This window comes from Lepidochelys olivacea (genome assembly GCF_965140295.1).
Source record: "Lepidochelys olivacea isolate rLepOli2 genome assembly, chromosome: 1".
NCBI lineage: Eukaryota > Metazoa > Chordata > Testudines > Cheloniidae > Lepidochelys > Lepidochelys olivacea.
The window spans coordinates 314,333,154-314,353,482 of record NC_140411.1 but is presented as its reverse complement, the minus strand read 5'-3'; the positions used below and the strand labels follow the sequence as shown (position 1 = coordinate 314,353,482).

Here is a 20,329-nt window from a genome sequence, read left to right as displayed (position 1 = left end):
TATGAGGAGAAATGCGAAGGAGCATAGTAAACAACCCCCCTGAATGCCTGTCTTTAGAAATCCAGTTCTCGTGATTGAGTTCTCAGGAGTTGGCAGACATGGAACGTATAGCAGGAAGGGACCACTAGTGTTATGCCACCTTCAGGATATATTCTGATTTACCAAGAAATAGTAAGGGACCGCTTCTGGCCACAGCTATGCCAGTAGAAATCCATTTACTTCAATAGAATTACTCTGGCTTTATATTTGTGTAACTGGAGTCAGCATCTGGCCCCTGAATTCTACACAGACAAACTACAAATCTTAATAATATGCTGTTTAGACAGGAAAAAACAGTCCTCAACTGGTAAATTCTTTCCTTCACAGGAACATTTTGGAACACAGTTATTCATTGGGATACTTAAGCAAAACATTGATTAAATCTACTTTTTCATAAAGAGCCATTTTGAGATCTTTCAGACTATCAGTTCAGAATAATTTTTGCTATATGAAAGAAGTTTAGTGCTTTTAAATGTAACAAGATTAAATACATCTTCTGCTTTAGTACTGCAGCTAATATATTATTTGATCCTGCAACTCATAAACATGCTAACCTCCATTTACTGTAGTGGGAGTTATATACATCTAACCAAATTTGCTGACTTTGGTGTCAAGGAATTACAGTTATATGAGTTCCTGAATAAGCTCTACTTCTGTTTCTGGCTTGACCAACCTTTTGACTTAGCCTTCAGGACAAAACAAACAAACAAACAAACAAACAAAAAGCTTAATTGAATTGGGTTCCTTCAAACTGGAAGTATTAATTTGAGTGTCATAACAAAGGTGAGAGGAAAGCTCACCATGAGTTATAATGATGAGCATTCTAAGAGGAATATAATTGGACTGGGATGCTTATTAAAGGCTAAAAATTCGTACACATCGCACCTACTGGATTAGGTGACACAGGTGGCTAGTAAAGTACGTGTTGCTGTGATTTCAACTGCTGTGTTGCCTGATCCATGACAGAAGCACTATACCAGCTTGGCTATGAGCTTGTTAGGTTCCATACTGATGCACGGCAGAGACTAGGCAGCACTTTGATGTGATTAGGACCAGCAAGGAAAACCCCAGGTGGTGCAAGGCTTCACAATTTCTCCCTCCTAATATTTTGGAAAGCTAAGATCATGCTAGTTCCAAAACTTTACTGGCCAGATATAAACTTTCTCAGCCAGCCAAAGGAGATGATTCAGCCATGTGGGGGTGTTGGTGCCCAAATCATTTCATTAGTCTGGTTGAGAAATTTTAAGTCTCTTGCAAAATGTATCTATCTCTTTATATTCCCCAGAAATTATGTGTGTGTGTGTGGGGGGGGGAGTGTTGGGGGAGAAGGGGAATGATGGCCCATGAAGGTTGCAAAGGCATCTTCTTTCACTGGGGCATTGTGAGGATTGTTAAATATATCTTTCAGTATATCATCATTTTCTCTTAAGGTCAGATGTCTTGAATAAATTGTCCCTTGACATGTTCGTAATGATGCTAGGTTTTGGCTTGGACAATATTCTGTAGAGTATGGTTTTTTAAGGAGCCTTTTAGTTCTAATATTGGCATGTTTTCAATGAGTTTCCACTCCAATACTAAGAGATTGTTCATAGGTTTCAGAAAGGTGAGAAATCTGGATTCAGCAATTCCAAATATAGCGCTTCTGCTTAAAAGGATGCTGCCAAGTTCAGACCAAAAATTGGGTTCTGTATACTTTAAAAAGTTCTGGAACGTAGACCAGACATATTTAAACTTAACATCCTACTTCATATGGCCACAATGCTAATAATAGGATTTATGATTTCCTTTTCATAGCAATGCACAAATGTGTAATAAAACAACTTTGTTTTGTTTAACTGATCATCAGCATACACACTTTTAACATCCTTCATGTCAAATATGTTTGTCATTTTCTATCTGTTGTAAGCAATGGTGATATTAACTAAATAATGATAGACCAACTCATTGCGGTAAATAAATCAAATGCTTTTTCCATCCATGGTCTGATTTTGCTAACAGATAATTCTCCCATTAAGATATGTGGGAGGATGCCACTTAGGTTTCATTGGGATTAATTCCTCCAGACTTTAGTCATATAATGTCTATAGACCGTAGTCCAGCAAATGGCTTTGCAAATATATTTAATTCACCAGGTAGACCAGTTGAAAATATTATTAACCCTGTTTAAATGACATGCCTTTCTTAGAGTCATGACACTGAAGGAGTTAATATCATCGACAGAAAATGGCAGTATGTCCTTTCCATTTTAACTTGACTGAATGAGTTGCAATACCTGATTGTTGCTGTTGTTAATTTCATCTGGTGAAAAACATTTTTCATTTTATTCAGGCTTGTTAGATGTCACGTACTAAATAGGAAATCTCTTTTTTCTTCATGCTTTGCTAGATATATATGTTTAAAAAAGTGTAGTGTTTGTTATATTCCATGGAGTTTTTTTTGATAAATTAGCTTCTCCAGAACATTAACCTGTACATCTGGATGCTGTTACTAATGAAGAGAGCACTAGGCCCCAAACTGCAGATTTCCAGTTGCCTCTGAGGGCAGTGAAGATAAAGAGTCTAAAGAGACTATACATTTATAGCATGGAAGCTGGCTGGTACTTTCTATCAGTGTCTTTGTGTTGCCTAGTTTGGAGGACTGTAATTATAAACTGATTACAACTAGGAAAAATGTCTCAGTTGTTCTTGACCCTGAATAGTAATTACTGTTTCAGAGTAACAGCCATGTTAGTCTGTATTCGCAAAAAGAAAAGGAGTACTTGTGGCACCTTACAGACTAACCAATTTATTTGAGCATAAGCTTTCGTGAGCTACAGCTCACTTCATCGGATGCATACTGTGGAAAATACAGAAGATGTTTGTTTTTATACACACAAATCATGAAAAAATGGGTTTTATCACTACAAAAGGTTTTCTCTCCCCTCACCCCACTCTCCTGCTGGTAATAGCTTATGTAAAGTGATCACTCTCCTTACAATTTGTATGACAATCAAGGTGGGCCATTTCCAGCACAAATCCAGGTTTTCTCCCCCCCCCCCAACCCCCCCCAAACAAACCCACTCTCCTGTTGGTAATAGCTGACATTTGACATTGGTCAAACTGGACAGTCTCTACGTAAAAGAATAAATGGACACAAATCAGATGTCAAGAATTATAACATTCATAAACCAGTCGGAGAACACTTCAATCTCTCTGGTCATGCGATTACAGACATGAAAGTTGCGATATTAGAACAGAAAAACTTCAAATCCAGACCCCAGTGAGAGACTGCTGAATTGGAATTCATTTATAAATTGGATACAATTAACTTAGGCTTGAATAGAAACTGGGAGTGGCTAAGTCATTATGCAAGGTAACCTATTTCCCCTTGTTTTCCTACCCCGCCCCCCCTCCTCAGATGTTCTTGTTAAACCCTGCATTTGTGCTGGAAATGGCCCACCTTGATTATCATACACATTGTAAGGAGAGTGATCACTTTACATAAGCTATTACCAGCAGGAGAGTGGGGTGGGGGGAGAGAAAACCTTTTGTAGTGATAAACACCCATTTTTTCATGATTTGTGTGTATAAAAACAAACATCTTCTGTATTTTCCACAGTATGCATCCGATGAAGTGAGCTGTAGCTCACAAAAGCATATGCTCAAATAAATTGGTTAGTCTCTAAGGTGCCACAAGTACTCCTTTTCTTTTTAGTAATTACTGTGTTATTGTGTTTCACTTCCATCCCTTTCTGCTGTTCTTTCTGAACATTACTAGACCTATTTTGGCCTTTACTGTAGCTTTCAGGAAACTGAAATTACAAAATAAGTATAATCTGGCTGACATGTTTACAATGATGATTGCATCGTGAATTACATATTTGTTATATATCTATATCTAAACATACATATACATTAGAATTGAGGGTGTTAAGTGAGAGAGTCACCAAAACTTCTCTGAGCTACCCTATTTCTAGGGTTTTTTTTAATTGTATTTGAATTTATTTGAATTTCCATCACATCTCTGGGTCTCTGATTTAAAAACAAACACTCAAGAAAATGAAGAAATTGTTTCACTGTCTTGCATTGCAAGAGAAGGCAGTTACTTCATCTCTCCTGAAAATTAAAGTTCTCAATATAACATTCCAGGCATGGTTACAATAGTGCAATCCGAGAGGTATGAGGACAGATCCACAGCTGGCGTAAATCAGTCCAGGACTATTGACTTCAATGGAGCTGGGCTGATTTACTCCAGCTGAAGAGCTTTGCCTTGACAAATATAGATGTTCAAAGATCATGAATAAGATCCTCAAAAAAAATCCTTCTGTTTTTTAATTTCTCTCTTCTCACCGAGATGGAGTAATTATGCCAATGGGAGAGCACTCTTTTGTCGGCATAGTGCATCTTCACCAGACGCGCCATAGTGGAGCAGCATAGTGTAGACTTGCCTCTAGTTGTCTTTTTCTCTTACTTTCATTTGTCTGTCTAACTCTTGCCACCTGTATTGCTGAGCCCCAGGGTCTGTTTTCCAAAGCTGGATTAGCTATCCTGGCTGAGAATACTTTGCTTCTTTCTATCACAGCAGGTGTAGGGCTTAAAGTCAGCATGCTCCTGATGCGACAGACAGGAACAAAGAATTCTGGGGCATAGCAGTGGCAGCTGGCCAGTAGAAGAAAACAAGCTTAGGATTTCTCTGGTTGCTAGAGACAGCTGGAATAGGTGATCCTGCAGTGGGAGTTCAGGGAGCAGGACCAAACAGGATGGAAGGTTAGAATGATGGGAAGTAAAGTGACAGGTGAAAAGCGAAGGTTGGAAATGAGATAAAGTTTCACTTGCTGAATTGGAACATGAACTGTACAAGGTGACATTATTTTACTGAAGAGTTCTACAAAAGACTATTAGTAGAAGTAAAATGCATTACATGAAAGTGGCAAGAGAAATTCAAAATGAGATCGGGAACAAGCTGAAAGTTGACTTTTAACCAGCTTTTCCTTAGTGTATAGTATCAGACTGACTATAACAAGCTGTCTTTTCCTTCAAACATAAGCATCAGAAAGTCTAAAGTGACATGTCCTTTTTCATTTGATTTCTCCATGTATCAGAAAAACCCAGTAGATTGAAGCTGTCCATAAGCTAAGATTGTATGTTTGCCTCAAGTTTATTGTGATATGTACAAGCCACTAAAGATTAGCCTTTTGGGTTCATACTAGCTCTAGAAATCATTGATAAAAATACAGCTCCAATCCAATAATGCACTGCATACTGGTATAACAGTTTAAAATGGTGCAGCTGAGTAGAACTCCTTCTACAAGTATTGTTGGTATCAATATGCAAAATGTAACACTGTGGGTATATTGCATCAAGTGAATGATCATACTTCATTTAACAGTATTCTGTGTATTGCACTGATTATTATTATTTACTATTAATAATGTATTTATTTGACAGACCCCTGTTTTGTTAGGCATTAAACAAACCCAGAACTAAAAGACCGTCCCTGCTACATACATCTGGGTAATTTAGTTGGATAACTGGAATCAACACCTGTAAATAACCCAGATGTTTCCCTCTGCCAACCTTGCATTTCCCCATTTACACTTAAGGTAAGGTAAGATTAAACAGAAGCCTCTTGCATCACATTCAGATAGTCACCAAACTTAGCCTCTGGTAGACTGCTTAAAGTAGTTGATCCCAGACCACAGAGCCCTCTCTCAAGAACGCAGTACTGGCAAAGAGCATACCAGTGAGTTTCAATACTGTTTAATTTTAGTAGCAATGCATAAGAGGTGGAAATGCAGTAACAGGGTACAGTGAGGTACAGTTTTAAGTGTTCAAATCATGTGTTATTTGAAGACTTGTTGATTAGCCATGATCATCTTATTCAGCGCTGCCTAATTCAGTGTGTCTCAGACAAATCATACTAAAATTTGCTGCAAGCACTCTGCCGGCACATCATCGCCAGCCCTGAGAAACACCAACTCGCTCTCTCTGTCATAAACTACATTGTTTCTAGATAATGAGCCTGATTCATCCTCATGGGAACCGTGGGTGAAAACTGACCCTCTGTGCCTGAAAGCGAGAGCTGTGCCAATGAAGGGAATTCTATACAGCTTAATTTTATAGCCAAGGCTCCATAAGAGCTCTGCCAGGGGAAACTGCAGGAGATGCACTGAATCAGCGCATCTCCTGCTTGCCCTAGCCCTAAACACTTCCCAGTCAGCCCTAATCACTTTCTGAGCAGTGTTAGCTGGCTCCAGGCCCTTTGGCAGAGCAGCATTTGTGGGTGGTTTGCACCAATATGCACCCATCTGAGCAAAATTTCTTCCACCGGAGGCATGCAGTCTGTGGCATTGACTCAAGTCCATTAGATTTAAGCCAAAAGTATAACTTTAAATAGAGATGAAAAAAATAACTGTAATTAGAGCTGCAGAGAAATTACAGATTTTCACTTTGTGAATATTCACATGTGAAAAACTGCCTATTTCAAAGTTTTTTTGTGAAGATGTGTTCATTTGGATTAGAGATGAGCGACGTTTCTCCATTTCCAGCAAGGCAGATGTATTTATTTTGGCTGCAATAAATGATGAAAGCATACCCTGGAATCGTTCACAGCTTTTGTTACAAAGTTTCCCATTTTGGCCTTCAAAAATTGCCTTCCTCTGTATGGAAAACTTCCCCCCCCCCAAAAAAAAAGCCCTCAGGTGAAAAGGTAGAATATTTAAATTTTCACAAACCTGTATAGGCTTTTTTAATTATTTTTATTTTTTATTAGTTGCAACAGTGATGCTGATTTTTTTTCGCTAAACTCCAGTTTTTATAAAATATTAAGGTCCTAGAATCAGGAGTGGGAAGATTCTGGTGCATAGAAAAGTTATCTTATAATTATGTTTCCAAATTATTCTACAGAAATATTTGTAATATAATAATTTCCATAATTAAGATACCAGCACCAAATGCTTCTGTTTGTCTCCTGACAAGCACCCATCCTTCGTACTCCCATGTTCTCCCAGAGAAACCCTGGAGGGGAGAAGGGGGACCAAAAGGGACAGTTTGCCCAGGTTCTCCATTTGAGAAAGCCCCCAAGTATGTGGAATTTGAGTTAATGGCTTTGCGACCTGGTGCAGAATCACTCAGGTTTGGCCCTCTGTCGACCTGAGTGGCGCTGTGCTTGGTCACAATGCCACTCACTCAAATGTCAGAGGGGTGGCTGGGCCAAACCTGCGTGGCTGGAGCAAGGAGCCAGGCCCATCCCTGTTGGACAGGAGACACTTCCTGAGTCTTTCATTGCCATGGCAACTTTTTGGGAAGGATAAGGATCCTCAGTTTCAGATTCTGCCCCAGTCCTCCAAAACCTCTTTGTGGCCCTGCTTGCAGCTGACTATTTCTTCTTCCTCCTCCCTTTGCTTCCTCCTGACAAAAGTACCTTTAATCCTCAAGTGCTTAACTCTCTCACTGCCATTTCTTTCCTGCCAAGTTGCTGAATGCAGCCATTTGACTGGTGCCTTTCTCCTGGAGACCAGGTACCTTTGTATTGACTAAGCATTTATTTTAAGACAGACAGATCAGTGACCAAATTTAGTTGTATACCCAGGGTGAGATGCTATTCTGTTCTATTTTGGCTCTTTCATGGCAATTTTTGCTGAGATCCTTTGTAACAAGTTGCATTAATCACAAGCCATTGTCTCCATAACAACAGTGTGCAGTCCTGAAAATCAATACAAACACTACGGACACTATTTTCTCATGGTAACCACACAATTAGCATGTGTAACTATACATGTGTATACCATCGTCTCCTTTTGGATTTGAATCTCTATCCTATTAAGCGAAGGAAGCAGACGCCAGTATGCAGTAGTATAGCACAGCTGAATGCAACGAAAAAAACCATAAAAACCATTGTGGCGAACAGAATAAGACAATGAAATTAGTGCTCCCTCAATCACTCCCAGTAGTTAGAGCACTCCACTGGGATGTGGGAGTCTCATGGTTAAAGTCCCCCCTCCACCTGAGGGGGAAAAGGGATTTGTACAGGGCTTTGCTATCACTCAGGTGAGTGCCCTAACCATTGGAACTATGGGGTATTCTGATGTGGGACTTCTTCAGTTTCTCCTGTTGAAGCTTTTGCACTGTGTGACTTGGTAGCTTGGGCATTAGAGCACTCACCTGGGAGGTGGGAGAAGCAGGATCCAGCCCCCTGCTCAACTGAAAGGAGGGTTTATGAATCCCTGTGGGTCTGATTCTGGGATTTAGGTGCCTACAGTGGCAGGTAGGCACTTAAGTTCTTTTGTGAATCTAGCTCAGCAGTATCTTAGCTGGATTTCTACAAAGGGGATGATCTATGTGTAGCTTTGCCTTATCTGTTCAAGGTGAACAATATATATGTGCATTTTGTGCCTAAAATAGGGAGGAAATACAAGGAGTCTGGCATAACTTATTTCACTCACAGTGAGAAATGGACCCCAAACTACTGAGTAGTTGGTGGGAGGGCACCAGATTTATAGTGAAGTACTGTTAGTTCAGGTGGAACTTAGCATTAAAGCCCACCTGAAGCTTCTGTCCAGAGTCTCTGCAAAACATACAATTGCCTCAGCCAGGCATAGTCTACTTCTCTAGGGTTTACCAGTCAGACTAAAGAGTGTGCCTAACCCACACAATCCCCTAATTACCAACCTCTGCCATTACTGTAGCCAAATTTCTTTGGTGAAATCTCTCTACATTTTATCCTTTCTCTGGGGGTCTTTAATCAACTTCTTTTTGCTCCTGAGCAGTGTTAGTAAACGAGTTTAGTAAACCAGGTTTACTTTCTTGCTTCCTTTCTGTTGTTTGCTATAAAGTGTGTGTGGGGGGGTGGGGGGAGGGGAATAGCTTTGAGCTATTATTAATTAAGGCAGAATCTATTTTTAGATTGTCATGATTCAAGAGCTCCTTGGTCATTTCACTTCATCTTTGGTTAAAAAAATTGCCTCACTCCCAGGCCAAACCAACTAATTTTGAGACCAATATTCCAATTTTTTTGGTAGCTATTAGGGAAGGGAGATTCAACTTGAGGCTTATAATAGAAACTCAGTTACAGCAACCTAAGTATAGAGTGATTGCTGCTACTCCATAATATTCTTAAATATGACAGTTGTGAAACTTGATTCAGTGTTTATTTAAATTTATAACCCTGGGTTGAACTTTTATGTTCATAGAAGTTGCAGCAGTGATAACTGGAGGGCTAAAGAACTGTAGCACCATGATAATATAGATCCACATCAGTTATATTCACTCAATGTGCATTAAGCCCTGGAATAAAGAAAGAATAAAAGAGGCCATGAATCATTAACACTCTTCTAAATGTCCTGTGATATAAAATCTGCAAGACCAAGGCCCTTAATCAGAATGGAAATACAAATCTCTGGTTTAAGTGTCTTTTTTTTCGAGCTCAGGAATGGAGGAAACAAGATGCGATTCGGTGATGTTTAAGTGATTATGTAAATGGTTAAGAAAGCTGCAAAGGGCATGGACTGAATTACAAATACATTTTCACCAGATTTGATGATAGTTAGCTCTTTGGCATAATAACTGGATAAAAACTGTAAATGTCCTCTATGGTCTCAGATTTATTTTAGTGCTATGACTCCCTTCCATGTAACCCAACTTCTTCTTTACTTTATAACCCACTCCTGCAATGTCTCCTATGGCTTCTGTACAAATTTTTGGAGTGAATATGCTGTATCAGGCACAAAGTACAGTATTTCCTACCCTAGAAGTAAACAGTAGAAATATATTGATAAACTCCAGGGTCACATTCCTTTTATGAGGAATCTATTGAAGGTATCTTTAGCTATTGATCTACAGGCAAAGTGCTACAATTTACTGAGAACAAGTACAATTTCATTATTACCAGTTTTATGTACAGGGAAAGATTCTGCTGTTCTTACTCTCAATGGGTAAGTAGTACTCCGTGAGTAGTTTCCTTGAAGAAAACAGACTGCTGACTGCTAATCAATGTGAATAAGAGTGGCATAGTCTGACCCACTGTAATTTCAGCAACAGACAATTTATGTGTAATGCACTTCATAGATTGATTTACAATTGTTCATGCTCAAGACATTGTATCAAACAGATACTGTGATGATAGACTATTATTTGAACACATTTATTATTACTAGAAATAGCATATGCATCATAGTGAATTTCCAATTTACTGATCACTCTATTTCACTGCATTTCAAAAGTTGGAGGATATGATAGATGCAGGGGTTCAGAACACACCAAGGGTTATATTCTCATTTATTATGATTAAGGCTAATTTTTTTTCATGTGACTTAGTAAAAGTCATGAACAGGTCACGGGCAATAAACAAAACTTCACGAAGCCCGTGACTTGTCCGTTACTTCACTAAAAATAACCGGGGACCAGGCTAGGTTGGGGGAAGAAATAGAGTCCCATGAAGAGGTGGGGAAGGACTGACAGGCCGAGCCCCCCACCATGGCAGGGGGCACAGCACTGACTCCAGTGACCACAGCAAGGGTTGCAGCCAAGGGGGGGGAGACAGCCCTTGCTCCAGAGCTGGCCCATCTATAGGACAGGGGTGCATGGCCACAGGGATGCCATGGGGCTGGAGTGCATGGCCCTGGCTGCAGCCCTGCCAAGCCCAGGACACTGCGGGGCTGGGGCATGCGGCCCCGGCTGCAGTCCCACCAAGCCCGGGACGCTGCAGGGCTAGGGCGCATGGCCCTGGCTGTAGCCCCCGCCAAGCCCAGGACAACACTGGGCAGGGGTGCACAGTCCCAGCTGCAGCCCCTGGTGGAAGCCAGGGGGATGAGGCGCTTAGCCCCAGCTGCATCCTCTGCCAAGCCTGGGAAACCGGGTGGCTCGGGCGCATGCCCTGGCTGCAGCCCCTAGCCTGGCTACAGCCCCCAGAGGAAGCCACGGGACTGAGGATGCAGGGTCCTGATTCCAGCCAGCCCAGTGGCAGGGCAGGGGTGCACAGTCCCATCTCCTCCTCCTGAAGCCCTAGAAGTCATGGAAGCCAGGCAAAGTCACGGAATCCATGACCACCGTGACCTCCATGACTAAATCGTAGCCTCAGTTATGATCAATCTAATCAGTGGTTTAGTGTTTTGGGGGCTGCAATGAACAATGAAGGCAGATAACTAGAAAAGGGGAAACCTTCTGAAATCCACATTAGAAAATTCAATGTGTCTTCAGAGAGTCTTAGAAAATGAAGAGAACCTGAAAAAATAAATGATCACATGTCAGTGATGAGACTTTAATTCCTGTGGGTGTCTACATGATTACAAAATGTGAAACTGTTAATAATGTCACATACAGTATTAAAAACAATAAAAGCTATGTGTCTAGAAGTACGCTATGTTAACTAAACTTCTGTATATACTGCTAACTAGAACTGATCAAGAATTTTTCAACAGGACTTTTTTTGGGAATATGCTAATTTATCAAAATGAAAACTTTTTGAAGGAAAGGTTGGTTTTTATGAATTTTTCAGCTTGAAGTTTTAAAATGGTTGAAACATTTCATTTTGACAGTTTTTGGAATGAAAAAATCTGTTTTTCTGATTTCAAATGACATTTTGTTTTGAAATGTAAGCTAATTATAGTACCAAAATAAAAATAAAAAAATAGTCAAAATAGAAATGAAAAGTTTCAAAATTACCCAAGGGAAACATTTTGCTTGACTTGAACTGATTTTATTATTTGGTTCATATGTATTTTTGAGATTTTGACTTTTTGTCCTTATTCAGAATAGGGAAAATGTTTGAAATCTCAAAAATGTTCACAGGATGGGAAAACCATTTCCTGTCCTGCTCTGCTGTGAAGTATTCTCACAGTCCATTATTTGGTGAACTAGCACAAGCAGGCACAATCCCTACAAAAAAAAAAGTTACAGCAGACACAAGTTCATTAAATCAAAGAATGGCATCTATTGATTGATGGCGAATACTCAGTCCGTTCACATCCTTCTGCTTGCATTGCTGTTGCTTTCCCAATTTTCCCTCTCAACGAGTCAGGAAAAGACAAATTCAACCCTTAACTTCTTCTCAGAATTGCTTCTTATTTGGCATCTTTCCTGTGTGAAGCACTTTTAGAGGCTATTTGTGAACTTAGTCACCCACTCAGCCAACATACTAACTCTGTTATGATATATTTCGTTAGAAAAAACTAACAAAATTATCATCACCTTAATATCTGAACAACTTAATATGCTAGCCAACATTATATTATTTTGTCCAAGATGTATTTACATTGTTGTCTCTGTGAAGATAAAATTCTGCAGTCCTCTTGAGTGCGATGGGAATTTTGCCTGAATATACAGTGCAAGATCACAAACTGTAGAGCTCGTTAATGAAATCTTTAAAAAATTCTGCTGCAAGATTTATAGTGTTGTATTCTTTCATTAAGGCTCTATTATACGTAGAAAGATGCCCTGTAGACCTTAGTTTCTAGCTATAAATGAAAATGTTGTAACTTGATACCCGTGGCTTAATAAAAACAATGTTTGGTAATAATGACTACTAAAGGTGTGACTTTTTTGTGAGTGGTTACCATATTTATAGCATTGACGATATGCACCATTTTACAGCTATACATTAATATTTACTTTGGGAAGTACAGCGTAGTCAAATTTTACAGCCAATTTAAGTTGATGAGTCACTGTCATCTTTGTAAATTACTGTTTTAGATGTTTGAGAATGCTAGCAAGAGAAAACTGGTGAAAATCTCAAGAAGAATGACCTGCACCTAAACATGATTTGCAGTTTTCCTGTTGTGCTTAATCATGGAAAGCATAGATCTTTGGTGTCAAATATTTGGTTTAAGAGCTACTTGCTAAAGGTCTTTAGCATCTTTGAAACAGAGTAATCCTGTTATGTCATTCTCCCACCTTTAATTAAGAAAACGCGTACAGTACTACTAAAATAATAAAACTGTTTCTAAATTTATGGTGGTAAAGTGATTTATGACCACATATTTTTGAGGAATAAAAATGAAAGATTATAGCAGCTAGGGGCTGTTTATATAAATCCCATGTGCATGGATAAGAAACTAGATTTCTGAATAATGAGCATTCATAATCTAAGATAGGGGAATTGGACTACCTATTTTTCTTTAATTGTTTAGCAAAAAGAAAGTTTGCTGTTTGCACATTTGTGCCATTGATTTAGTTTCATAAATGTTTGTGAATTTCAATGTTTTATGCCCTAATATTTATTTCTAGAGCATAAATTTTAAATGTGCATGCTTGAGTATTTGCAAGGAAGAGCTTGTAAACCCATCCAGTCAGAGAACAGGTGCAGTACCATGTGATTTACCCCCCAATCACTAAGTAACACAGCTTGGAAAGTGTCTATCCGATTGCTTACAATCAATCCAAAACGTGCCCAAAATGTATGTTATTTCAAAGAACTAGTACCTTTGAAGAAACTGCAATGTTCTCACTAATATTCCATTAGTAGATAAGGAAGGTAGTGAGCTGGTTTTCAGAGGTACTGGGTATCCACATTTCCCACAGAAGTCTATAGGACAAGCAGGCCCTCAGCACCACTGATTGTCAAATTATAAATTTGTCCAGCTCTACAGAGTCGTCTAATCTTCTCTGTGTTCTGTGTACCATAGGAAAATTGCATTGCAGGCCTGTGGGATTAATAGAATAAATGCTTGCAGGTATAATCCCTGGCTATTTTTCAGTTAATCTTTGTTTACGTGATGTATCTTTACAACTAAAAAGAAAATGATTCAACACAGAGATATGGCAGGTCTGAGAGTCCTTATGCTCAATGTATTAACAGACATAAATAATATACTTGTTTTATTTAAGATAAAATGGAACAAAATAGATATTTTCAAGAAATGTTTTTCTGTTTAGAAAATTGAATATAGTGGGCAAAATAAGTGGAAAGAAATCAATGATGCAGGAAGTAACCTTTGTTGTTTTGAAAACACTCTTGAAAGAATTTGAATGGAATGGTGGCTGACTGAATATGCTGGTAATTAACAGATCTGTGAATGAAATCTTGGCCCCATTGAAGTCAGCGGGAGTGTTGCCACTGATGTCAGTGATCCAGGATTTCACCCTGGTATTTGGAGAAATTTTAATTCCTTTGATGTCAAAGGCAAAATTTCAATAAACTTCATGATATCTTGATATCTACTTACATTACCTAATTTTCCCTTCCATATTTTGCTAATTCTTGCTTAAAATATCAATCTCTGTCTAAGACATAGAAATCATAGAAATGTAGGACTTGAAGGGACCCCAATAGATCATCTAGTTCTGTCCACTGCATTGAGTCAGGACTAAGTATTATCTAGACCATCCATGACAGGTGTTTGTCTATTCTATTCTTAAAAACCTCCAATGACGGAGATTCCACAACTTCCCTAGGTAATTTGTTCCAATGCTTAACTACCCTTACAGTTAGAAATTTTTTCCTAATGTCTAACCTAAATCTCCCTTGCTGCAGTTTCAGCTCATTACTTCTTGTCCTGTGCTCAGTGGTTAAGGAGAACAATTTATCATGCACATAACCATTTACACATTTGAAGACTGTTATCACATCCCCCTTCAGTCTTCTCATCTCCAGACTAAACAAACCCAGGATTTTTCATTTTTTCCTCATTGGTCATATTTTTAGACCTTTAATAATTTGTGTTGCTCTCCTCTGGAATTTCTTGAATTTGTCGATATCTTTTCTGAACCGTGGTGCCCAGAACTGGATAAAATACTCCAGTTGAGACCTTATCATTGTTGAGTGCAGTGGAAGAATTCATTCTTGTGTCTTGCTTACAACATTCCTGTTAAAATATTACAGAATGATGTCTGGTGTTTTTTTGCAACAGTATTACACTGTTGATTCATATTTAGTTTGTGATCCATTATAAACTTCAAATCTTTTTCTGCACTACTCCTGCCTAGGCAGTCATTTCCCATTTTGTATTTGTGCAATTGAGTATTCCTTCCTAACAGTAGTACTTTGCATTGTCCTTATTGAATTTCATCGTATTTATTACAGATCATTTCTCCAGTTTGTCAAGATAATTTTGAATTCTAATCCTGCCCTCCAAAGTGCTTGCAACCCCTCCCAGCTTGGTATCACTCACAAACTTTATACGTGTACGCTCTATGCCATTATACAAATAATTTATGAAGCTATTGAATTTCGGACAGATCCCTCCAGGACCCCACTCAATATTCCCTTCCAGCTTAATTTTGAACCATTGATAACTACACTCAGTGTATGGTTTTCCAACCAGTTGCACACCTACCTCATAGTAGGTTTGTTTAGGCTATATTTCTCTGGTTTGTTGATGAGAAGGTCATGTGGCACAATATCGAAAGCCTTACTAAAGTTGAGCTATATCACATCTGCTGCTTCTTCCCATCCACGAGGCTTGTTATCTTGTCAAAGAAGGATATTAGGTTGGTTTGACGTGATTTGTTCTTGAAAAACGCATGTTGACTGTTACTTATCACCTTATTTTTTCTAGGTGCTTAGAAATTGATTGTTTCCTCCGTTATCTTTCTGGGTACCAAAGTTAAGATGACTGTTCTATAATTCCCTGGATTGTCGTTATTCCCCATTTTATAGATAGGTACTATGTTTGCCCTTTTCCAGTCTTCTGGGATCTTTCTCATCCTCTGTGAGTTCTCAGAGATAATCTCTAATGGCTCAGAAATCTCTTCAGCTAGTTCCTTAGGTATTCTAGGGTGAATTTCATCAGCCCTTGCATATTTTTAGACATACAACTTGTCTAAGTAATTCTTAATTTGTTCTTTTCCTGTTTTAGCCTTGGATGCTATCCCATTTACACTGATGTTCACTATGTTAGTTGTCAGATCACTGCTAACTTTTCTGGTAAAAATTGAAACAAAAATGGCATTTAACACTTTGGCCATTGCTGCATTTTCTGTTATTGTCTTTCCCTCCTCACTGAATAATGGGCCTACCCTGTCCTTGGTCTTCCTCTTGTTTCTAATGCATTTATAGAATCTTTTCTTGTTACCCTTTATATTCCTTGCTAGTTTAATCTCATTTTGTGCCTTGGTCTTTCTAACTTTATCCCTACTTGCTTGTTTTGTTTTTTTATATATATTCATCCTTTGAATTTTGACCTAGTTTCAGTTTTTGTATGACTCTTTTTTGAGTTTCAGGTCACTGAAGATTTTTTGGTTAAGTCAGTGTGGTCTCTGACCATACTTCCTATCTTTCCTTCTCATTGGGATAGTTTGCTCTTATGCACTTAATAATATCTCTTTAAAAACCAGCCAGTTCTCCTAAATTCTTTTTTCCCTTAGAGTTGCTTCGCATGGACTCTTACCTACTAATTCTCTGAGTTTGCTATAGTCGGTCTTCTTGAAGTCCATTCTCTTTATTATGTTGTTTTCCCTCCTACCATTCCTTAGAGCAGGGGTGCTGGAACAGTTTGTATAGTGGGGGTTCTGAGTGCCATTGAACCAAACTGTAAACTCTGTATATGATGGAAACCACTTCAAGCCACGGGGTGCAGCAGCACCCCTTGTTCTTGCACCTATGTCTTAGAGTCGTGAACTCTATCACTTCATGATCAATTTCACCCAAGCTGCCTTCCACTTGCAAATTTTCAACCAGTTCCTCCCTGTTTGTCAGAATCAAATCTAGAAAAGCCTCTCCCCTAGTTGCTTTCTCCACCTTCTGAAATAAAAAAAATATTTCCAGTCCATTCCAAGAACTTGTTGGATGCTCTGCTGTATTATTTTCCCCACAGATGTCTCAGTCGTTGAAGTCCCCCATCACCACCAAGTCCTGTGTTTTGGATGATTTTGTTAGTTATTTAAATAAAACTTCATCCACCTCTTCTTCTTGGTTAAGTGTCCTCTGCCCATCCTAACCACCCATACCTCAAGCTACTTCATGTGACCCATGTGCGCACTCATTTGGTCTGAATTTTTTTCTATGGAAAATAAAGGCTTTATGAGAAAAAGAAGCAAATAAATTAGAATAAGATACAGGATTCTCAATTTGAGAAATAACTTTGTGTTAAATATAGGGAAAAGACTTCAAAATAGGCATTCTTAAACAGAGAAACAGATGGTAGCAGCACTTGGCAAATATTCACCTTCTTTTTAACATGGTTAAATAATGTTTATCAAACAATAGATGTAGATAAAAATCAAGGTATTCACTAAATTTCATTTAAACCAGAATGGCAGGCTGCTGTAAAAGTGTCCTATAAATAACAGTAACCAACTGTTCAATGGGAGTCAGTAAGCCAGAAAGAGAGATTTTGGAAATACAAATCTACTTTTTTTTTCTATTTTTCTTGTAATCAAATATTTTCTCCTCTTTCCCAGCCCAGAACTCAATATACAGTTTATAAACCTGGCTTAGTGTATAATGATTAGAGGTGAAACCAGATGGCCATATTTTATCTTGTTTAATTTGTTCCACTGATGGATATCTGGGCCCTAATTTGATCTATCAATTGACTCTAATGGTTTTTTATGAACTCTAGGAATTCACATAGGATTATGCACATACGCACAAAGTGATCTGACTCTTTTTTTTCTTTCTTTTCCATAGGCTTGGAAAGAATTGCTAGAGATTCAGCCTATGAGCAAGAAGGAAAGGTCCAGTTTGTAATTGATGCTGTATATTCCATGGCCTATGCACTACATAGCATGCATAAAGATCTCTGTCCTGGCTATATTGGTCTGTGTCCAAGGATGAGCACGATTGATGGTAAAGAGCTACTTAGTTATATCCGGGCTGTAAACTTTAACGGTAAGTTATAAGCATTTTTTTCTTCTTCTCTAAATGCTTCAGAAGTGACAGGATTTCTTCTATATATAGGACACTTTCAGGCACAGTGGAAAACACAGGATTAGAAGCAGTTCTCTTTTTAATCAGAAGTGTGAATTTTCCCACCTGCTTTGAAACCCCATCGTAACGTTAAGCTGCCGCTAAAAGAGGCAGACGTTTAAAAATAAGAATCTGTCAATCAAACTATTCTGGTGGAAAACTGCTATTATAGAAACAACTAGAGGACTCATGCAGTCCTACTGGCAGATTAAATTCCTGTGATGGTGCTTGTCTGTGCATTTGTTAAGGAATGAATTGTGGAAAATGCCTTTTTGCAAATTATTTTATTTTAAAATCAGTTTAATGATTTTCCTACAATAGTGAATAATTTGGAGGTTGCTTTGTATTTACATATTTAAAACTTGATTAAATAATTTCTAACCCTTCTGGGTTCTGTTCTATGTCATTGGTTTTGATTCAGTGATGTAGTCAATTTTAAGCCATGCACGGTGTTAAAAAAACAAACCAAAAAATCCCAACAAAAACCACCACCACAACAACCTACACTGCATAAGCTTCTGTTCAGCTGGAATCTGCCTGCTGGAGAAATATAGTTATGGATGCTTATGCCACTGTCAGAAGAGGCTGCTAAAGAATATACCTAATTTATAGGTATTAAATTTAAAAGAACAGAATTACTTCATGGCAAAACAAAGTTACTGACAATGTATGTTCTTTCATGAAAGTCATAATTGTTGTAATTACATCTGTCATTATTTTTAAATGAATTGATATGGTGTTCTTCACTGGATTCCCCCCGCACACCCACATTTGGCTGTAATCCACATAACAGACATGCCTCCTAACCATACACAGAGTAGCACTGTCTATCACAATATACTCCAATGACCTCAGCTGCCAGCCTTTTATAAAACAGCACAAGGTCATTTTCAATTTAGCTTCCAAGTGGAAGCTGTTTTTGCTTCAGGTAATAAACCAGACCATTTGGTTGATATGAACATTGTCCATAGTTTGCAATATATTTATTCTTTCCTAAAAGATTTTTCTTTTTTTGTCCTCTGAAATTTCCTTGTACAGGGAATCCTTGTCTCATTCAAGTGGGTTTGAATGATTCTTTAATGATTGTAAAGAAAACCTTGAGCAAAATAGGTAACTCACAAATGGGGAGTGTTATGATGACAAAGTATGCAGGATATTGAAAGGTTTGCCATGATGTTTCCAATAAATATTCTTTTGAATCTAAGTTGCTAAGGCATAAAGAAAGTGATCCATTTTCATTTGGTTGGTGTAGAAGTTTAGCATAAAAACATAAGCTGTACAGTTTATTTCAAACCACTCTTACCCTAAAGATTGATGTATATGATTAATACCTGTTGTGATTTCTCTGGTCTGCTGTAACTGTTGCTGTAAATACAAGGAGATGAAATGTGGCGTGTTTTATAAGTATCATGATGGACATGAGAACATTTTATCTTTTTTTTACATTAGTGATTTATCAGAAGTGGAAAAAAATGCAGATGAGGTCAGTTTTTCAAACCCTAAGAAATAATTGTGTTAATTAATCCCTTATATTGGTTTAGTCCACATACTCTATTAAAGGTAAACTGCGCTTTTCAGCCCTTTGGTCTGTGGAACTCATACTGAGGTCAGACAAATAGTGTGCAGGAGAATTTGAGGACCAAATTCAGCCTCTTCTCTAAGTGTAGAGGTTCCCTAGGAAGTGGAATTGATGTGGTTCTGAGGGTACTGTGCAGGGAAAAGTGGACACAAGGCTGTGTGGGCCAGGACCAGAAGACTTATATGAATCTTTCCATCATTTAACTGTTGTGGTGGTGGTAGTAGGGGAAGCTGAATAAGGGCCTTAAGCAGCTACAGCCATTGGTCTGGAGAAGATATGGGGAAAGCAGTGGACGTGGTATACCTTGACTTTAGCAAAGCTTTTGATACGGTCTCCCACAGTATTTGTGCCAGCAAGCTAAAGAAGTATGGGCTGGATGAATGGACTATAAGGTGGATAGAAAGCTGGCTAGATCGTCGGGCTCAATGGGTGGTGATCAATGGCTCCATGTCTAGTTGGCAGCCGGTATCAAATGGAGTACCCCAGGGTCAGTCCTGGGGTCAGTTTTGTTCAATAACTTCATTAATGATCTGGAGGATGGGATGGATTTCACCCTCAGCAAGTTCGCGAATGACAGTAAGCTGTGGAGAGAGGTAGATACGCTGGAGGGTAGGGATAGGGTCCAGAGGGACCTAGACAAATTGGAGGATTGGACCAAAAGAAATCGGATGAGGTTCAACAAGGACAAGTGCAGAGTCCTGCACTTAGGATGGAAGAATCTCATGCACTGCTACAGGCTGGGGACTGACTGGCTAAGCAGCAGTTCTGCAGAAAAGGACCTGGGGATTACAGAGGATGAGAAACTGGATATGAGTCAACAGTGTGCCCTTGTTGCCAAGAAGGCTAACGGAATATTGGGCTGCATTAGTAGGAGCATTGCCGGCAGATTGA

General features: G+C 38.7%; 1 protein-coding gene across 6 annotated transcripts in view; it reads left to right on the top strand.

Moving 5' to 3' along the window:
• GRM8 (glutamate metabotropic receptor 8) overlaps positions 1-20,329 on the top strand; it is a 476,081-nt gene that overhangs the window by 277,636 nt on the left and 178,116 nt on the right. For all 6 annotated transcript variants that reach the window (XM_084616845.1, XM_084616841.1, XM_084616843.1 and 3 more), the window contains one exon: positions 17,581-17,781. In XM_084616845.1, coding sequence (XP_084472971.1) covers positions 17,581-17,781 — 201 coding nt within the window. The remainder of the gene's footprint in view (positions 1-17,580; positions 17,782-20,329) is intronic.